At 47.0% G+C, this 18,482-nt stretch overlaps 2 protein-coding genes across 10 annotated transcripts in view; both read left to right on the forward strand.

The window, feature by feature from the left end:
- Positions 1 to 13,548, forward strand: part of rilp (Rab interacting lysosomal protein) — a 74,466-nt gene extending 60,918 nt beyond the window's left edge. For 3 of the 6 annotated variants that reach the window (XM_072469519.1, XM_072469525.1, XM_072469520.1), the window contains 3 exons: positions 1,198 to 1,296; positions 7,428 to 7,542; positions 13,404 to 13,548. In XM_072469519.1, coding sequence (XP_072325620.1) covers positions 1,198 to 1,296; positions 7,428 to 7,542; positions 13,404 to 13,427 — 238 coding nt within the window. In that variant the 3' untranslated portion in view covers positions 13,428 to 13,548. The remainder of the gene's footprint in view (positions 1 to 1,197; positions 1,297 to 7,427; positions 7,543 to 13,403) is intronic. The other 3 variants (XM_072469521.1, XM_072469523.1, XM_072469522.1) reach the window with 2 other exon arrangements.
- Positions 13,549 to 15,759: 2,211 nt separating this feature from the next.
- Positions 15,760 to 18,482, forward strand: part of kiaa0753 (KIAA0753 ortholog) — a 99,433-nt gene continuing 96,710 nt past the window's right edge. For 2 of the 4 annotated variants that reach the window (XM_072469527.1, XM_072469528.1), the window contains exon 1: positions 15,760 to 15,932. The gene's annotated coding sequence lies outside the window, so the exon portion shown is untranslated. Of the gene's footprint in view, positions 15,933 to 15,962; positions 16,629 to 18,482 lie in introns of those variants that run through there. The other 2 variants (XM_072469526.1, XM_072469529.1) reach the window with 1 other exon arrangement.

The raw sequence follows: 18,482 nt of genomic DNA on the forward strand, positions 1-18,482 counted from the left end.
ACATTAACACTGCAATTTGGGATGTTGAGTTTGTGAACGTTGCTATATAATAACTAACTTTCTCCTGTTACTGTTGAACTGTCTCATACACCCATTTCATCGAAACCCCATTTAATCGAAACCTCCCTCTGGGTCTGATGTTCCTCGACTGTGGTTGGTTCTGTTCAATGTTCTGTTTCTAGCGATTCACAGCTCCTGTGTGTGAACTCCTAAGCTTTTCCCCTCAAACGTATTCTTGCCTGCTGAAGGTGAGTTCTCTGGTAATGGCGACTTTGGCAAACAGCGAGGACATGCTCAAATAACTCTGGGCCAAGGACCCTGTGATTTCCACCACTGTGACCCCGCCTGATGCATTTTGTTTTGTGGAATGACTAAAACTGAAACTGGTAACTTCCCACATAAGAAATTTGGGCACTGATTTGTGTGACAGCACCTCATGCCCTAGCAAGCAACTTAAGCCAATACTTTGCTGTGCTGTTGATTGGTTGCCATGTTCTGAAAATAAGGGGATTGAAACAGTTTTGCTATATACTGCAGCCTCATCCATTTGCCATGTAAAACCATGCTGCAGTATCCCCATGACTAAAGTTTGTGCTTTTTGTCTGATCTGTTCTTTAGTATAATATGAGGTACTGGGTAGATTTTGCAAATGGGTGCTTCCAGTGCAAAGATTCGCGTGAGATGCACGATAGCATATTGGTTAGCACTACACCAGAGACCCGGGTTTGATTCCTGGCTTGGGTCACTGCGGAGTCTGCACGTTCTCCCCGTGTCTGCGTGGGTTTCCTCCGGATGCTCCGGTTTCCTCCAACAAGCCCTGAAAGACGTGCTGTTGGGTAATTTGGACGTTCTGAATTCTCCCTCCCGTGTACCCGAACAGGTGCCGAAGTTGGCTACTAGGGGATTTTCACAGTAGCTTCATTGCAGTGTTAATGTAAGCCTACTTATGACACTAATAAAGATTATTATTATTATGAGATGAGGAATCGTAGATGTTTTTAATGCTATTTTGCAATCAATGATTTTATTTTGGGGGAAATGACCTTCCAAATGAAATATGCAATTCAGTGTTCATTAATGAACTAGTTTATTGGAATAATTTTTCATTTTAGCACAATAAATTGAATGAGTGTGTTTAGTAGAGTTGAAACAAATATATTGTTGTTTATGCATAATGTTTCTGCATTTGCTTTCCAGAAATCCACCTCCAGAATGTAGAATTACTTTGCAAAGTATTGTCTCCCATGAAATCCAGATCTGGATTTTGGAACTGCTTTGCAAAGTACTGTCTGCCAGGTAAATGTGAGAATTATTTTTATGGATGTAAACCTAGAAGAAGTGAGTTTTTAAACATTAGTGTAGAATATATGAATATATAGATTTTTAAGCATTGCTGCTGCTCTTTGTGAAAATGAATTGAGGAGAAGGACCAGAGAACCAAACACCCCATAAGACGCTAGCCCTACACTATATTTAAATAATCTTTTTAAAAGATAGACGTGTGAATGTTAGAGATTTATTCTTGTACCTAATTAGGATCCAAGTGACATCCTTGCTTTCAGACCAAGAAGCTACTCTCCAAATAGTGGGGGGGGACAATTTTCATTAATGGCCCTTTTCAGGATTTCATCAATTTTGTTGACGTTTTAAGAATTAATAGCTGCTTTTGTGGACACTTGTTTTATGGTGGAATTCCTGAGTTAGCAATGAGTCTTACAATTAGCATTGAGTTTCTTCTGTACATTTACACATACTGGCCAGGGTAATAAATGGCGAAGTTACAGGGCAAAAGGGAACAAAGTTGCGTACCATCACTGAAAATAACAATTTAAATCAATCTGCAATGAAACCCATAGCATAAAATCCAGGATTAAATCCACACTTCATTATTGTTACTCGGTTTGTTTCTGACGCCCATTAGGTTTTCTGTGACTTGTAACCAGACATGGTCTTGTCAATCCGGGAGGAATTGTCTTTCTAATTTACACTTTGATAAAACTATGCAGACACTCACAGAATGTCTCTCCTATAAAATATATATATTTCTTTACACATTTAGCGACTATGCTTGCAACTGCTCATTTTGGAGACACTAGCAGTTTCTGTTTTCCTTTTACTCGGTGTGAGGGCTGCAGCTTGGCGTCCACCGTGTTTCTATTTAAAAAAATTTCAAAAAATTTGGAGTACCCAATTCATTTTTTTCAAAATAAAGGTCAATTTAGCGTGGCCAATTCACCCATCCTGCACATCTTTTTGGGTTGTGGGGATGAGGCCCACGCAGACACTGGGCCTATCCTGTGAGAATTCCACACGGACAGTGACCCGGGGCCGGGATCGAACCCAGGTCCTCGGCGCCGTGAGGCAGCAGTGCTACCCACTGCACCACCGCGCTGCCATTCGTCCACGGTGTTTTGATGCTTCAGGTGAACAATGCAAGGAAGAGGCTATTAGGCCCAGGTTTTCCTGAGGATATCGGCTTGACTTTGTTCTCCAATCCAAATGAGCAAGTGACAAAAGATGTCAAAATGCCACATTTAAAAAAAAATTAATTTAGAGAAACCAATTATTATTTTTTTTCCAATTAAGGGGCAATTTTAGAGTTGCCAATCCACCTACCAGATCATCTTTGGGTTGTGGGGGTGAAACCCACGCAGACATGGGGAGAATGTGCAAACTCCACACGGACAATGACCCGGGGCCGGGATCGAGCCTGGGTCCGCAGCGCCATAGGCAGCAGTGCTAACCACCGTGCCACCACCAAATGCCACCTTATTTTAACTATCGTTATTTATTACTACTGAGCCTCTCTGTGAAACTATGGCTGGGATTTTCCGAAATCCCGGCCAAGTGTTGACTCCAGCGTAAACACCGGAGTGGTGCATGCCGGCGTCAGCGGGCCTCCAGGCCCAGCGATTCAGGGGCCGGAGTGCAGCCCTGCAATGCCGGTGTGGGTCCGTGCGTGCGCATGACGGCCGTCTCCTCGCCGGCGCCGCACAACATGGCAGAGCCCTACAGTGGGCCCACGGGGAAGGAGGTAGGCCCCCCTCCAGATCGATCGCCTGCCAATCGATTGCCCCCGATTTGCGGGCCTGGATGCCGTGGAGGCCCCCCCCCCCGGAGTCTGATCCCCCCCCCCCACCAGGACGGCCACCGCGGCTGTGGGTCCGTTCCTGCCGGGTGGTACCAGGTTGGAACCACGCCGGCGGGTATTCGGCCAGTCGACCGTGGAGAATCACCGCGGGGACCTCTTTCAGCGGCACCGACCGGTGCTGCATCGACCGCGCTGGCGGCGATTCTCCAGTTGCCGGAGAATCGCGCCCCAGTGTCGGGGCGGCGTGATGGAAATTTCCCGCGTCGCCGCCGATTCTCTGACCTGGCGCGGGCTTGGAGAATCCCGGGCTCGGAGAATCCCGGCCTATGTCCTTGTTGTAGGGCAACGTGACAGAATCTGAACATTATGGTGCAGGTCACAAGCCTTTGGTTTTGCATCCTCAATCCTTTGATGATGTCTGACCTAATAGTGTGATTTGTTTTTAATGGGCCTATGACTTTTTTTAAAAAAAGAAGATTTTTTAACTACTTTCCCTTAAAGAAGTCATCAAACAGCCTCCACCTTCTGGAGAATGCCTCCTCTACCCCTCTTATGGCGAACTTAATTTTTTCTAGGTGGAGGAATTCTGCCAAATTGCTCACCCTTGCCCCCGCTTTTGGCGGCTCCGAGTCCCGCCAGCGCAACCAGATCCGTCTCCGGGCTATCAGGGAGGCAAAGACAACCACGTCCGAAGCATATGGACATCGCTCGGCGGACTGCCTGCACACTGCCCACACCTATCCTCCACCCATGGAAAAAACAGACTCATCCTAGACCCTGTCACATGAGCCCTATACACCACCTTGAACTGTATCAGTCTCAAGGCACGATTCTCCCAAAAAAGTTCTAAGTTCATTTGTGGCAGGTTTTTCAGGGAGTTGAGTTTCCCACCGCTATTCAATGACACATAGTCAATTTTGTGGGCCCTGGGGAGTTTCTCACCGGTTTAACCCAAACTTAGACATTTTTTTTAGCACTGGGGAGCTGAACTTCGAGATTGGGCCACCGTTTTGAAAGGGTGCCCTGGTCTCTATGAGCTTGAGTCCCCCACCCATGGGCAATGTCACTCCCCATGCACATGGACACTACCCCACATGTGAGGACACCCTGCTATGCGGTCCCTGGAGGTTCCCCCCTTTTTTAAGCTCCCTTACTGCAACCCCTTCCTTCTAGGGCCCCCACCCATCACCCAGCCAATCTCCCGGAGGCAACCTCTTACCTGCCCTGCACTCCTCCACCCTTCAAACCCCCCTCCACCCTCACCTCATGGACATGGCCCCCTGACCCTTGGCAGTGCCACCCTGGCACTTGGGCACTCTTACATTGGCACCCAGGCAGTGCTCCTGCTGGCTTGGCAGTGCTATCCAAGCACCTTGGCAGTGCCAAGAGGCAGTTTGTGTTGACCAGCAGTGACCGGCGCCCGGCTGCAGCCTCCTTGGGGAGGCTGAAGAATCGGGGGAGGCCTTTGGACCGCGCAGATAGGTCGTAAGGTTTACGATCTACTTCCACGAGCGTCATTCGGTCCCGCTCATTTGGAGTAGGGTCCTGACTCCGACGTCTCGGAGAATCCCGGGAGGCAGGAAGCCTGTCGGGAGGTTTGCTACAGGCCTCCCCCAGCATTCTCACGATGGTTTGCGCTCAAGCGAGTGCACATGCGGCCGAAGAATCGCGCACTTAGTCTTGCATGCGGCGAAGACGAGTTGGCAGCATGGCAGCACAGTGGTTAGCACAGTTGCTTCACAGCTCCAGGGTCCCAGGTTCGATCCAGGCTTGGGTCACTGTCTGTGTGGAGTCTGCATGTTCTCCCAGTGTCTGCGTGGGTTTCCTCCGGGTGCTCCGGTTTCCTCCCACAGTCCAAAGATGTGCAGGTTAGGTGGATTGGCCATGATAAATTGCCCTTAGTATCCAAAAGATTAGGTGGGTTTAGGGGATAGGGTGGAGGTCTGGGCTTAAGTGGGGTGCTCTTTCCAAGGGCCGGTGCAGACTCGATGGGCCGAATGGCCTCCTGCTGCACTGTAAATTCTATGATTCTATGATATGTTTTTATTCTCTGCAGTGCCTCACTGCACACCCTGGCTTGCGTTGCCCCTCTGAACTCCTCCTCTCATTTGCGCTGGACCTCCTCCACTGGTGTATCCTCCAATATATAAATATATAGACATGCCTTAATGGGCTGTGACTTGTCCATTCCTGTCCGTTTTTATACCAGGTTAACTTACAAGCTGACAAATAGACAGTAACAGTGGTATATTCCACCCTATTCCTTGCGTGAAGCCATTAAAAAAAAAACATAGGTTATTAACTGCAATGATATCACATCATTATCTTTTCTTTATTGCAAAGCTGCTTGTCCTGCTTCCCTTCTACCATTATAGTACTATGGAATCTCCTGTTGCTGCATACTATCAACATAGTAGGATTAGGGTGGCATGGTGGCGTAGTGGTTAGCGCTGCTGCCTCATGGCGCCGAGGTCCCAGGTTTGATCTCGGCCATTGGCCACTGTCCTTATGGCGTTTGCACGTTCTCTCTGTGGTTGCGTGGGTCTCGCCCCCACAAACCCAAAGATGTGCAGGGTAGGTCGATTGGCCATGCTAAATTGCCCCTTAATTGGAAAAAAAAAAGAATTGGATACTCTACATTTAAAAAAATGTCTGAATAACATAGTGGGATTAACATCTTTGCCGAGATTAACTTCCTGCATGTCATCCAGAGTGGTATTGTTGCCTTATCTTAGAAGTTTTCTTTGGGTTTAACTTTCCACATTCATCATCAAGACCTTCTATCTTCTCCCATTATTTTGTGAGGGAACAGACCCTTCAACTCGTCCCTCTCAGACCACCCTGCATTGAGGAGAAAGTTGTTGAGTGAATAAAAGTCCTGGGGCTTTCTTGTACTATTTCAGGGGTTTAAATGGCCCTCATTATTGTAACAAATGCTAGTCACTGCTGAATCTGCCACTTCATTAGATGAGTAAAGCCCACTTTTCATATGCTCAGAAAATAATAAAATTAGGTTATTGAGTATAGCTCATGATAGTTAAAAATCTCAAGTCATCTTTAACCTTTAAGAACACTTGCAGTAATTTCTGGGTTTATTATTTTGCACTTTTTTGTAATTGTTTTTAGTTCTTTAATGCCAGTCACTTGCTTTATAAAATAGGCAAATTGTTTGTGCTGCCTCCTACAAAATCTGATCTTCCATCTTTCATACATTATGATCATCAGGTAATCGTTTTCGATTAGGTTCTCCTGTCCTGAATAGTTTCCATTTAAAAAAAAAAAAAAAAAAAAAAAAAAAAAAAATCCTTTCCATCACTGCAATAGGATTAGGGCGCAAGGTAGCACTGTTGCTACCCAGTGCCAGGGTCCCAGGTTCGATTCCAGGCTTGGGTCACTATCTGTGCGGAGTCTGCACGTTCTTCCTGGGTCTGCGTGGGTTTCCCTCCGGGTGCTTCAGTTTCCTCCCACAAGTCCCAAAAGAGGTGCTTGTTGGGTGAATTGGACATTCTGAATTCTCCCTCGGTGTATCCGAAACAGGCGCCGTAACTTCATTGCAGCGTTAATGTAAGCCTTCGTGTGACCGTAATAAAGATTATTATTATTAGTAGTAGTAATTCAAACGACCCCTTGTTCTTGTACTCTCCGCTGGAAATCATGTTTCCTTTGTGTCTACCCAGCCTAGATAACTTGCTAGCCTAAACATTGCCCTGCCTGGGACCTAATCACTGGTAACCTTTTCACTTTGGTAATCCAAACTGATGGGACAATTATGTAGCCGTGTCTAAGAGTCACTAATGATGTTTGGTTCTGTAAGGGCTGCTTCCGTCGATGCTCTGTGCCAGGTGAGGAGTTATGCTCTCTGGAAATGCAGCTCGCAGTAACAGCCTAATCACATTCTAGCTCCTACAGCCTCCAGTGGGCTCCAGCTCCTATCCAGTGCATCACCGAGCTGGGAGTAGAGCCTCGCATGTGTTGTATCCTCTTTCTGCATGTGCCAGACATGTTCAGTGGATTACAGCCTCGCTTCTGAGTTGGAAGGCTGCAGCCTCAAGTTCCTCTCCCAGGATCATGGGCATGTAATCTGTACTGAGGCTCCACTGCCTGAGGAGGCATCCCCAGATGAGGTAGCAAATAGAGGTCATGTGCACACCCTCCCAAGTGGATGCAAATGATTGTGTATATGGTGGCCTAAACATCACCCATTTGGATATTTCTTTCAGTTGAGGAAACCACTTAGAGAGTTGTTTCGTTTTCAATTTAAAAATAATTTTTCTGGGTATTTGCCTATTAATAGTTTCCAGTATTTTCCATTCACTGTGTACCCCTCCCTTTGCAGGTCACCCATTACCACACATCCCCCTCCAGCTGGGAAGGTGGGACGGTCTGGATCTCAGACTCTCCCACGACAGCCATCAATGTCGCTCCACGACCAGCTGTCGCGTGCAATTCAGGTGGGTTCCGCTGGCCCTTCTGGATTTATCCAGCTGGTAGGAAATAAATTATTTCACAATTGCCCGCACACCACTTGAGTGGCCTAGTCAAGAATTCATAATCCTCTCCCATCTGTGGAAACCTCCAACTTTTCTCAGTTGGGTAACTGCCTGAATGAAGGAATAAAAAAAAAGTTCAAGCTTCAGGTAATGTGTAAACCAAGATGCTATCAAATTAGGTGTGTGCCCAGTCACGCTATCTTATTACTTTGTGTAACACATCTTGATTCTTTTTTTTTTAGATCAAAGTATTGTTGACTGTTTGGATCAATGACTTTTGTCATGAGCAAGAGATTATCAACCTGGAACGCTAATCCTTATCTTGCTCTCTCTACAAATGCAACCTACCCTGAGTATTTGTAGTATTTTCTTTTTTTTAAAACAAATTTCTAGCATCTGCAGTATTTTGTGTTTTATTGATTATTCTGTGATAGAGCTGGGCAATGGAATGTGCACAATGATTCTTTCTTATTTTGAACTGTCCAGTACAAAGCTTTATTTATTTTTGATGACACCTATTCTTATCGAGTTGAACTGACTATGTAACAGACATAAATATCCTGGCCGCGAGGTTTGCTAGTGTCACACGGGAGGGTTTAAACTAGTATGGCAGGGGGGTGGGCACGGGAGCAATAGGTCAGAAGGTGAGAGCATTGAGGGAGAACTAGGGAATAGGGACAGTGTGGCTCTGAGGCAGAGCAGACGGGGAAAAGTTGCTGAACACAGCGGGTCTGGTGGCCTGAAGTGCATATGTTTTAATGCAAGGAGCATTACGGGTAAGGCAGATGAACTTAGAGCTTGGATTACTACTTGGAACTATGATGTTGTTGCCATTACAGAGACCTGGTTGAGGGAAGGGCAGGATTGGCAGCTAAACGTTCCAGGATTTAGATGTTTCAGGCGGGATAGAGGGGGATGTAAAAGGGGAGGCGGAGTTGCGCTACTTGTTCAGGAGAATATCACAGCTATACTGCGAGAGGACACCTCAGAGGGCAGTGAGGCTATATGGGTAGAGATCAGGAATAAGAAGGGTGCAGTCACAATGTTGGGGGTATACTACAGGGCTCCTAACAGCCAGCGGGAGATAGAGGAGCAGATAGGTAGACAGATTTTGGAAAAGAGTAAAAACAACAGGGTTGTGGTGATGGGAGACTTCAACTTCCCCAATATTGACTGGGACTCACTTAGTGCCAGGGGCTTAGACGGGGCGGAGTTGGAAGGAGCATCCAGGAGGGCTTCTTAAAACAATATGTAAACAGTCCAACTAGGGAAGGGGCAGTACTGGACCTGGTATTGGGGAATGAGCCCGGCCAGGTGGTAGATGTTTCAGTAGGGGAGCATTTCGGTAACAGTGACCACAATTCAGTAAGTTTTAAAGTACTGGTGGACAAGGATAAGAGTGGTCCGAGGATGAATGTGCTAAATTGGGGGAAGGCTAATTATAACAATATTAGGCGGGAACTGAAGAACATAGATTGGGGGCGGATGTTTGAGGGCAAATCAACATCTGACATGTGGGAGGCTTTCAAGTGTCAGTTGAAAGGAATACAGGACAGGCATGTTCCTGTGAGGAAGAAAGATAAATACGGCAATTTTCGGGAACCTTGGATGACGAGTGATATTGTAGGCCTCGTCAAAAAGAAAAAGGAGGCATTTGGTAGGGCTAAAAGGCTGGGAACAGACGAAGCCTGTGTGGCATATAAGGAAAGTAGGAAGGAACTTAAGCAAGGAGTCAGGAGGGCTAGAAGGGGTCATGAAAAGTCATTGGCAAATAGGGTTAAGGAAAATCCCAAGCCTTTTTACACGTACATAAAAAGCAAGAGGGTAGCCAGGGAAAGGGTTGGCCCACTGAAGGATAGGCAAGGGAATCTATGTGTGGAGCCAGAGGAAATGGGCGAGGTACTAAATGAATACTTTGCATCAGTATTCACCAAAGCGAAGGAATTGGTAGATGTTGAGTCTGGAGAAGGGGGTGTAGATAGCCTGGGTCACATTGTGATCCAAAAAGACGAGGTGTTGGGTGTCTTAAAAAATATTAAGGTAGATAAGTCCCCAGGGCCTGATGGGATCTACCCCAGAATACTGAAGGAGGCTGGAGAGGAAATTGCTGAGGCCTTGACAGAAATCTTTGGATCCTCGCTGTCTTCAGGGGATGTCCCGGAGGACTGGAGAATAGCCAATGTTGTTCCTCTGTTTAAGAAGGGTAGCAAGGATAATCCCGGGAACTACAGGCCGGTGAGCCTTACTTCAGTGGTAGGGAAATTATTGGAGAGAATTCTTCGAGACAGGATCTACTCCCATTTGGAAGCAAATGGACGTATTAGTGAGAGGCAGCACGGTTTTGTGAAGGGGAGGTCGTGTCTCACTAACTTGATAGAGTTTTTCGAGGAGGTCACTAAGATGATTGATGCAGGTAGGGCAGTAGATGTTGTCTATATGGACTTCAGTAAGGCCTTTGACAAGGTCCCTCATGGTAGACTAGTACAAAAGGTGAAGTCACACGGGATCAGGGGTGAACTGGCAAGGTGGATACAGAACTGGCTAGGCCATAGAAGGCAGAGGGTAGCAATGGAGGGATGCTTTTCTAATTGGAGGGCTGTGACCAGTGGTGTTCCACAGGGATCAGTGCTGGGACCTTTGCTCTTTGTAGTATATATAAATGATTTGGAGGAAAATGTAACTGGTCTGATTAGTAAGTTTGCAGACGACACAAAGGTTGGTGGAATTGCGGATAGCGATGAGGACTGTCTGAGGATACAGCAGGATTTAGATTGTCTGGAGACTTGGGCGGAGAGATGGCAGATGGAGTTTAATCCGGACAAATGTGAGGTAATGCATTTTGGAAGGGCTAATGCAGGTAGGGAATATACAGTGAATGGTAGAACCCTCAAGAGTATTGAAAGTCAAAGAGATCTAGGAGTACAGGTCCACAGGTCATTGAAAGGGGCAACACAGGTGGAGAAGGTAGTCAAGAAGGCATACGGCATGCTTGCCTTCATTGGCCGGGGCATTGAGTATAAGAATTGGCAAGTCATGTTGCAGCTGTATAGAACCTTAGTTAGGCCACACTTGGAGTATAGTGTTCAATTCTGGTCGCCACACTACCAGAAGGATGTGGAGGCTTTAGAGAGGGTGCAGAAGAGATTTACCAGAATGTTGCCTGGTATGGAGGGCATAAGCTATGAGGAGCGATTGAATAAACTCGGTTTGTTCTCACTGGAACGAAGGAGGTTGAGGGGCGACCTGATAGAGGTATACAAAATTATGAGGGGCATAGACAGAGTGGATAGTCAGAGGCTTTTCCCCAGGGTAGAGGGGTCAATTACTAGGGGGCATAGGTTTAAGGTGAGAGGGGCAAGGTTTAGAGTAGATGTACGAGGCAAGTTTTTTACGCAGAGGGTAGTGGGTGCCTGGAACTCACTACCGGAGGAGGTAGTGGAAGCAGGGATGATAGGGACATTTAAGGGGCATCTTGACAAATATATGAATAGGATGGGAATAGAAGGATACGGACCCAGGAAGTGTAGAAGATTGTAGTTTAGTCGGGCAGTATGGTCGGCACGGGCTTGGAGGGCCGAAGGGCCTGTTCCTGTGCTGTACATTTCTTTGTTCTCTTTGTTGTTTGTAGGGTGATTTGTATGGGGGGTCCAGTGTATGGCACCTATTTGAGTCTGAAGTGAATTAATTTCACAGATTCATTTGCAGAAAGCAGAATGTGGAGACTGTGCACCCCCCTTTCTTTCTCTCCCCTTCTAACAGTGATGATACCAGGATGGGTGCCAGCTACGTTTTTCCCCCGTTCATCGCCCGCGCGCGTATGGTGCAAGACCAGCCAGTTGTGGGGAATCACAGTCCAACTTATCTGGCATCCCTCCACCTCTGTAGATTTTCCACTGGGGATCAATATGTATGAAGGAAAGAAATTTGCTGGGAAATGAACAAGGAGTGATACAAATCGGATGGGTCTTTCAATGAGCTAGCACAGGCACAATGGGCTAAATGGCCTCCTTCAGTGTTGCAAGATATATGATTTTATGATTGGGAGCAAGGGGAAATGACAGGTGCTTCCATTTGCCAGTCTGGCCAAGACTGAGGGTGTGATCCAGTGGCCAAGTTGCGCTCGAGTGAGAGTACAACGCGGGAGATCCCGGTGAAGCCTCCCGCAGGCTGCCTGGCAGCCTTCGCACCTTACGGAATATACCCAAGTCCCGCGAGGCATCAGAATTGAAACATTGCTCAAAAGGGGTGGGACCAAACGCAGCTCGCTAAAGTACGTCTTAAATCTACTTAAGGCCTTCCTACTCGGGATCTGCCAGCCTCCCTCGATCTACCGGCCATCCCACGGGTGCTACAGCGGGCCGATCAGTACTGGTCCACAAGAACACGGATCAGGCGGAACAGCACCTGGGGAGGGGTCTCCCGGTCATTGGAGGCCCCTGGGAGATCAGGCATAGAGCAGGGTGGCCCCCTGGATCTCCCCATGGAACGTGGGCACCTTGGCACTGTTCAGCAGGTACCTTGGCACTGCCACCTTGGCACGGCTATGGTGCTTGTGGTGGCACTGCCAAGCTGGCAGTAGCACTGCCAGAGTGTCAGTGCAAGGGTGCCCATGTGGTAAGGTGCCTGCCAAGGATCAGGGCATGAGGGGGCCATGCCATGAAAGCAGGGTGAGGGGGGTGCAGGGCAGGTAAGTGAGGACCTCTGGGAGGTTGGAAGGGGGGATGCTGTAAGGAGACTTGGGGGGGGGGGGGGGCCAGGGACTCCATAGTGAGGTGTCCTCACTTAGTGGGTGTGGGGTGTCGTGCCCATGTATGTGGGGCATTGACATCGCCCATGGACAAGCTCACTTGGAGATAAGGGCATTGTTTCAAAATGGTGGCCTGATCTGAGTTCTGCACTCCACTGCTGAAAAAAGTGGGTGCGCTAAACCGGCGAGATACTCCCCAGGGTCTAAAAAAGTGACTAAATATCATTGGACAGCAGTGGGGAATTCGCCGGCAGAGCTGGAGGGAAACTCCCCGAAAAAACCCTACACAAATTAACTTCGTAATTTTCCACTGAATTCTGCCCTGAGTCTAGTTGTAATATGATCACCTTCCTGTAATCAAGTAATTCAGCCCAATTGAGTCTGGGATCTTGTCGCTGAATACTATGTGTGTGTGTGTGCTGTGTTCACCAGAGATAATTCTTATGGAAGCCAATAGTGAGGAAAGCAAATCTCAAATGGCTGCTTTTGTGTAAGATGTTGGGACTTGCAACCTCTGGTTTGTGATGCTGGGCTATTCTGGCAATAGTCATTTATTGCCTCGGATGAAATGAAATGTTTTTTTAAATTGCAAGATACAGGTGGGCTGAAATGACAATTTGCCTTCTGCACGTGTTGGAAGTTCTTTTTTTTTTCCCACTCAGCATCCAAGAACTCTGTCAGCATCCCATTCAATTACGACTCAACTGCGTACAATTCGACAGACTTTATTATCGAGCATCGGTGACAATAGCAACAAAGAACTAATGATTTTTTTTTTTAACCCCCCCCCCTCGCATTTTTGTATACCCTTGCTGGTCGAGGAGAAATTTAGCAATGTAGGCGTTCGGTACTTAACAGTTGGCAAAGGCTGAGAATACAGTTTGTGTTTCTGGTGGGGAGCCAGAAGCTTTTACTGCTAACAGCACAGCTGACTGCACCACACAGTATACTACTTTCTATATGCTGTTGTCCATTCGTATCTGGATTAAAGGGATTAGGAGAGAAAGACCAGAGTGACTTCTTCCCTATTGAGTGATTTTCTACTCCAAATTGTTCTATTCTTTTGTTCCCACAGGTTTGGATTTCTTTATCGCGGTAACAGTGCCAAAGCACCATCAGCACCCAGAACCTCAGTTGAAGCCTGGGAAACCATTGAGCCCAATGAAGTGAACTTGTATGCGGAATGTTCACAAACCAAAGAATAAAACTGAGAGAAAATATATCTGTATATATTCTTTTAATATATATTTAACTTGATTGACTTGCTGCTTTTTAAGTACACAGAATTTAGTTTAATTTCATAAATATTAACCGGAATTGACAACATCAAAAAAAAAATATTTTGTGCAATAATTGTAAAGAATTCAGGTTTTCAAAACTTTTTAAATAAAGCTTTATTTATGAAAAAAACAACTCTCCAGTATTCCTTAAATAAAAGCCTCGTTGGATCTCATTACATTCAAGTCTTCCAGTCATCTACTTGCTTGTGATCTCTTTTTTAAAAAAAATGTATTTATTAAAGTTTTTTAACACTATTTTCTCCCTTACAAACAATACCCCCCCCCCCCCCCCCCCCTCGTAACAAAAAAACGAGAAATCGCGCAGAGCAAGATATATACATGGTAAAATGATATATTTACACAGCTTTGGCTTGTGATCTCTTGATACATAATGCACAATTTGGTTACCAGTACTGGGCTGCAGAAGGTGACAATTTTTGGGTTATTTACCATTTTGGAAAATGAAACCCGTGGGGTGTTTTTTCAATTTTGGGAGGGGGATTTGGTGGCCAAATGTTTGGGTTGCTCCAGCAGTTTGTGTGATTTGAGGTCAGATTGCTGGGGCACATAACTTTATCATTTTTATAACTAACCCAGCATCAGGTGTGACATTGGTTTGGGTAATTTGTCAGCTTTAATATTTGGATGGTTTTACAAGGATGGTAGGCTAGGGCAGCACATTGGCACAGTGGGTTAGCCCTGCTCCATCACGGCGCTGAGGTCCCAGGTTCGATCCCGGCTCTGGGTCACTGTCTGTGCAGGGTTTGCACATTCTCCCTGTGTTGGCGTGGGTTTCGCCCCAACAACCCAAAATGATGTGCAGGCTAGGTGGATTGACCACGCTAAATTGCCCCTTAATTTGAAAAAATGAATTGGGTACTCAATTTTTTTTTTTAAAAAGAGGGTCGGCTAGTGGTTTTGATATTTAGTTAGCAAATTAATTCAAATCCTACCATGGGAAGGGGCGGCATGGTGACGCAGTGGTTAGCACTCTGCCGCGGACCTGGCTCGATCGCGGCCCCAGGTCACTGTCCTTGTGGAGTTTGCACATTTCGCTGCGTCTACGTGGGTCTCCCCCCACAACCTAAAGATGTGCAGGGTAGGAGGATTGCCACACTAAATTGTCCCTTAATTTGGGGTGAAAACCAGCATGCTATTTACGAACACAATAGGAGCAGTAGACCACACAACTCATCGAGCCTGCTCTGCCGTTCAATATGAACATGCCTGACCTTGGGTTTCAACCTCATTTTTCCACCAACTCCCCATATCCCTTATTTCTCAGACACCAAAAATCTGTCTATCCCAGCCTTAAATGTATTAACGATAGCATCCATAACCCTCTGGAACAGAATTCCAAAGATTCACAAACATTTATCCTTATTAGTCCTAAATGATCTGCCCCTTAATCCTGAGATGGTGCCTGTTTTAGATTCCCAGATCAATGGAAACAATCTCTCAGCATCCACCTCAACAAGCCCCTTCAGAATTGTAGATATTTCATGGAGATTGCCCAGCGTCCTTCTCAATTCCAGAGAATATTAACCTAATTTACTCTGCCTCTCATCATAGGACAACCGCCAGACTGGGGACCAAGTTAGTGATGCTTTGCTGCAGCACCACCAAAAAGTATAGCCTTGTTTAACATGGAGACCAAAGCTGCACATCAGTCCAGATGTGGCCTCACCAAAACCCTGTACAACTGTAGCAAGGCTTCTCTACTCCCATGGTCCAATCCCCTTGTAACAAAGACCAACGTGCTATTTGCCTCCCAAATTACTTGCTGCACCTGCACGCTAACTTTCTGCATTCCTTATACGAGAAAACCCCAAGACACTTTGACTACCAACACTTCAAGTTTCTCACTTTGTTCTGCTTTTTTATATTCTTATGCCCAAAGTGAATTATTTTAATTTACCTGTATTGTACCTAATCTGCCATTTTGTTGCTCACTTGCCCAGACTATGGGCGGGATTCTCTAATAATGGGGCTATGTCCCCACGCTGGCGTGAAAACCAGCGCCAATGACTCCGGCGTCAATAGCCCCCGAAAGTGAAGAATTCTCCCTTCTAAGGGACAAATTGCCACTGGTGCGGAACGGCCGGCATGATTCCACGCATGCGCAGGGGTTCCCCTCTCTGTGCCGGCCCCCAGGCAATATGGCTGAGCCCTACAGGGACCCGGCGCGGAGTAAAGTAGGCCCCCAGGGAGCCAGCCCGCCCGCCGATCGGTAGGCTCCGATCGCGGGCCAGGCCACCGTGGCCCCCCCGCCCCGCCTCCTGGATGGCCTCCACCCTCACCTTCCAGGTCCCGCCATGTGGGAGGTGAGTAATCTACGCTGGCGGGACTCAGCCAAACTCGTAGGCCACTCGGGGCCCAGAGAATCGCCGGTGGGGGGGGGGGGTCGAGGCCATCCCACGGGCCCCTTGAAAAACGGCGCTGAAGCAGACGTCGGGGCGTAATCTCCCCCCCCGGGGACTCTCCGTCCCGGCAGCGGGTCTATCTCTTTGCAACGTCTGCTATCCCCAAAGCTTACCTTTCCATTTATTTTGGCATACTTGGCAAACTTCGATGCATTACCTTGTTTCCATCTAAATCATTAATAACGATTTAAATAGCTGACTTACGGTGGAGGCATGTAGAAGAGCAGTCGCACATGGTGGTGCTCGTCAGAGTACCTTGATTTTGGCCCTTTTCACCTGGGTGATTTGGGGAGGATCTTAGGTAGCTTGATGGGGTACGAATCCCATGAAAAAGGAATACCCACGAAACAGGAATACCCAACAAGTGGAAAATCAGGTAGCAGAAGAGTACAGATTTATCATCAGACTCTGGAGCTTCGAAAGTATCATCTTTGCTGAGAAAATGGCGAAGGCACTTGCTGTGTCCTTGGGCACTCCATTAACCGCTGAGATGTTTACAGGCATCTTGGCGGGGGAACTTACAAAACTGCGGCAGGCGGTCTTCGAAGATCCCAACAGAGCGATCGAAGTGGCCCTGGAAAAAACATGGACCTGACGGTAAATGTGCAAAGCGAGGTGCTAAAGATGTGGAGTAGGCCCTTTTGAGGCAGAGTGACCAGAATACCTCCCAGAAGCCGGGATGGCACAGGTGGCCAGTGACAACTAGACGCTAAGGGCCAAGGTCAACAATCTGGAGAATCACTTCAGAAGGCAGAATTTGAGAGTCATTGGGCTGCTAGAGGGTCTCAGCCCAATGAAATATATATTGCAGTTGTTTGGGAAGGTGTTTTGGGGGGGGGGGGGGGGGGGTGGAGGTGGAATGTCTTCCCTCCAGAGTTGGATCGGACCCACCGGTCGCTCAGGCAGAAGCCCCATTCTGGTGAACCAATGTGTGTTTTCAGGGCTATCAAGGGAAAGTGTCCTGTGGTGGGCATAGGACCACCGTGACTATAAATGAGGGGATTATGCCATTAGGCTCTACCAAGATGTGGGGGAGGGGCTGCTAAGAGGTGTGCTGCATTCATCAAGGCCAAGGCTGCGTTGTATGGGAGCAACGTTTGATTTGGTGTGGTATACCATGTCCTCCTGCAAGCTGTATAGTTAGTTAACTAGAGCTGGGAGGCAGAAAGGGTAACTGCAGCTCATACTGTGGGGGTATTTTTAAGGGTGAGCTTCGGATTTTTTGTTTTGATTGGGGTTAAGCTTGGGAGAGGAGAAGATAAAGGGCCTTTGTTTGCCTTGTTTGATTTAGGTGTGATATTGATGGGAGGTGCGTTGAGGAGGGGCAATTTAGTTCTAGGACAGTGGCCATGGCATTTTCTTTGTCCTGTTCAGGTGGGGATTTGGTGGCCATCCTTGGTAGGCCTGGTGTGGGCTCTGATTAGTTGGGAAATGGCTGACTCGGTCGGGCTGGTCACCTGGAATGTAAGGGGGTTGAACTGCCCAGTAAAAAGATCTAGGGTGTTTGCACACCTTCAGGGTTTGAATGCTGATGTGGTGTTTCTGCAGCAGACCCATTTGTAGATTAAGGACCGGACAAGGTTATGGAAGGACAGGTGAGGCAAGTATTTCATTTGGGATTTGATAGTAGGGCCCAATAAAGATTTTTTTTTTTTTTAAATTAGAGGGCGAGTGAGAGAGTGCCTCAACATGGAGGCACCCTCTTAAATCAGTTGCTTTAAAAAATTTAAATGCTATGAACGCCAAGGGGCAATCTTGTCCAACTGAGCACATTCCAGACCACTATGTATGTAGACACATAGACTGAATAGCCTGGTCAGGATTGGAGTGGGACCTTTGAGAGGCCCCTTATCATCTTCATTCTGACCATGATCCGGACTCTTTTAAAAATGACTCACGGTCAGGATTGACACCAAACTGACAATGGCTGACTGAAGATGCTTCCCAATATCTCAAATTCCTTAAGTACCATTCCTTGGTATCTATGCCACTGACATTTTTTATAAAAGTGGGGCAGTAATATAGATGTGTTTATATGTGATACTGTCAGTCTTCAATGAACCCAGACCTCAAATCCCTGTGGTTCAACAGGCCCTCACCTACAAGTCTGTTAAATCCAGTAATGCGATTAGTGCAGGTATTGTATTAATTCACCCACAATGCAAATCTAAATTAAAGATGGAGGGCACAATTTTTTTTTTTTGATTTTTAAAAAAATAAATGTCCAGTTTTGGGCACATTTAGCAGTGTTTCTTGGTGCCTGCAGCGTTGAGAACGACCCCGCTAATAAACGGGACTCTTTTTTTCCCCCTTCGGGCCTCGTCGGTTTCCTGTACTGACGAGCTGAAGAGATTGGGGCACTGTATTTAAAGTGCCGCCCCGATGACCGTGGCCTCCAGACACCCCCAATGCCCTAACTTACCGATTAATGCAGCACGGTACCACCCTGCC

Source organism: Scyliorhinus torazame, chromosome 12 (genome assembly GCF_047496885.1).
Source record: "Scyliorhinus torazame isolate Kashiwa2021f chromosome 12, sScyTor2.1, whole genome shotgun sequence".
NCBI lineage: Eukaryota > Metazoa > Chordata > Chondrichthyes > Carcharhiniformes > Scyliorhinidae > Scyliorhinus > Scyliorhinus torazame.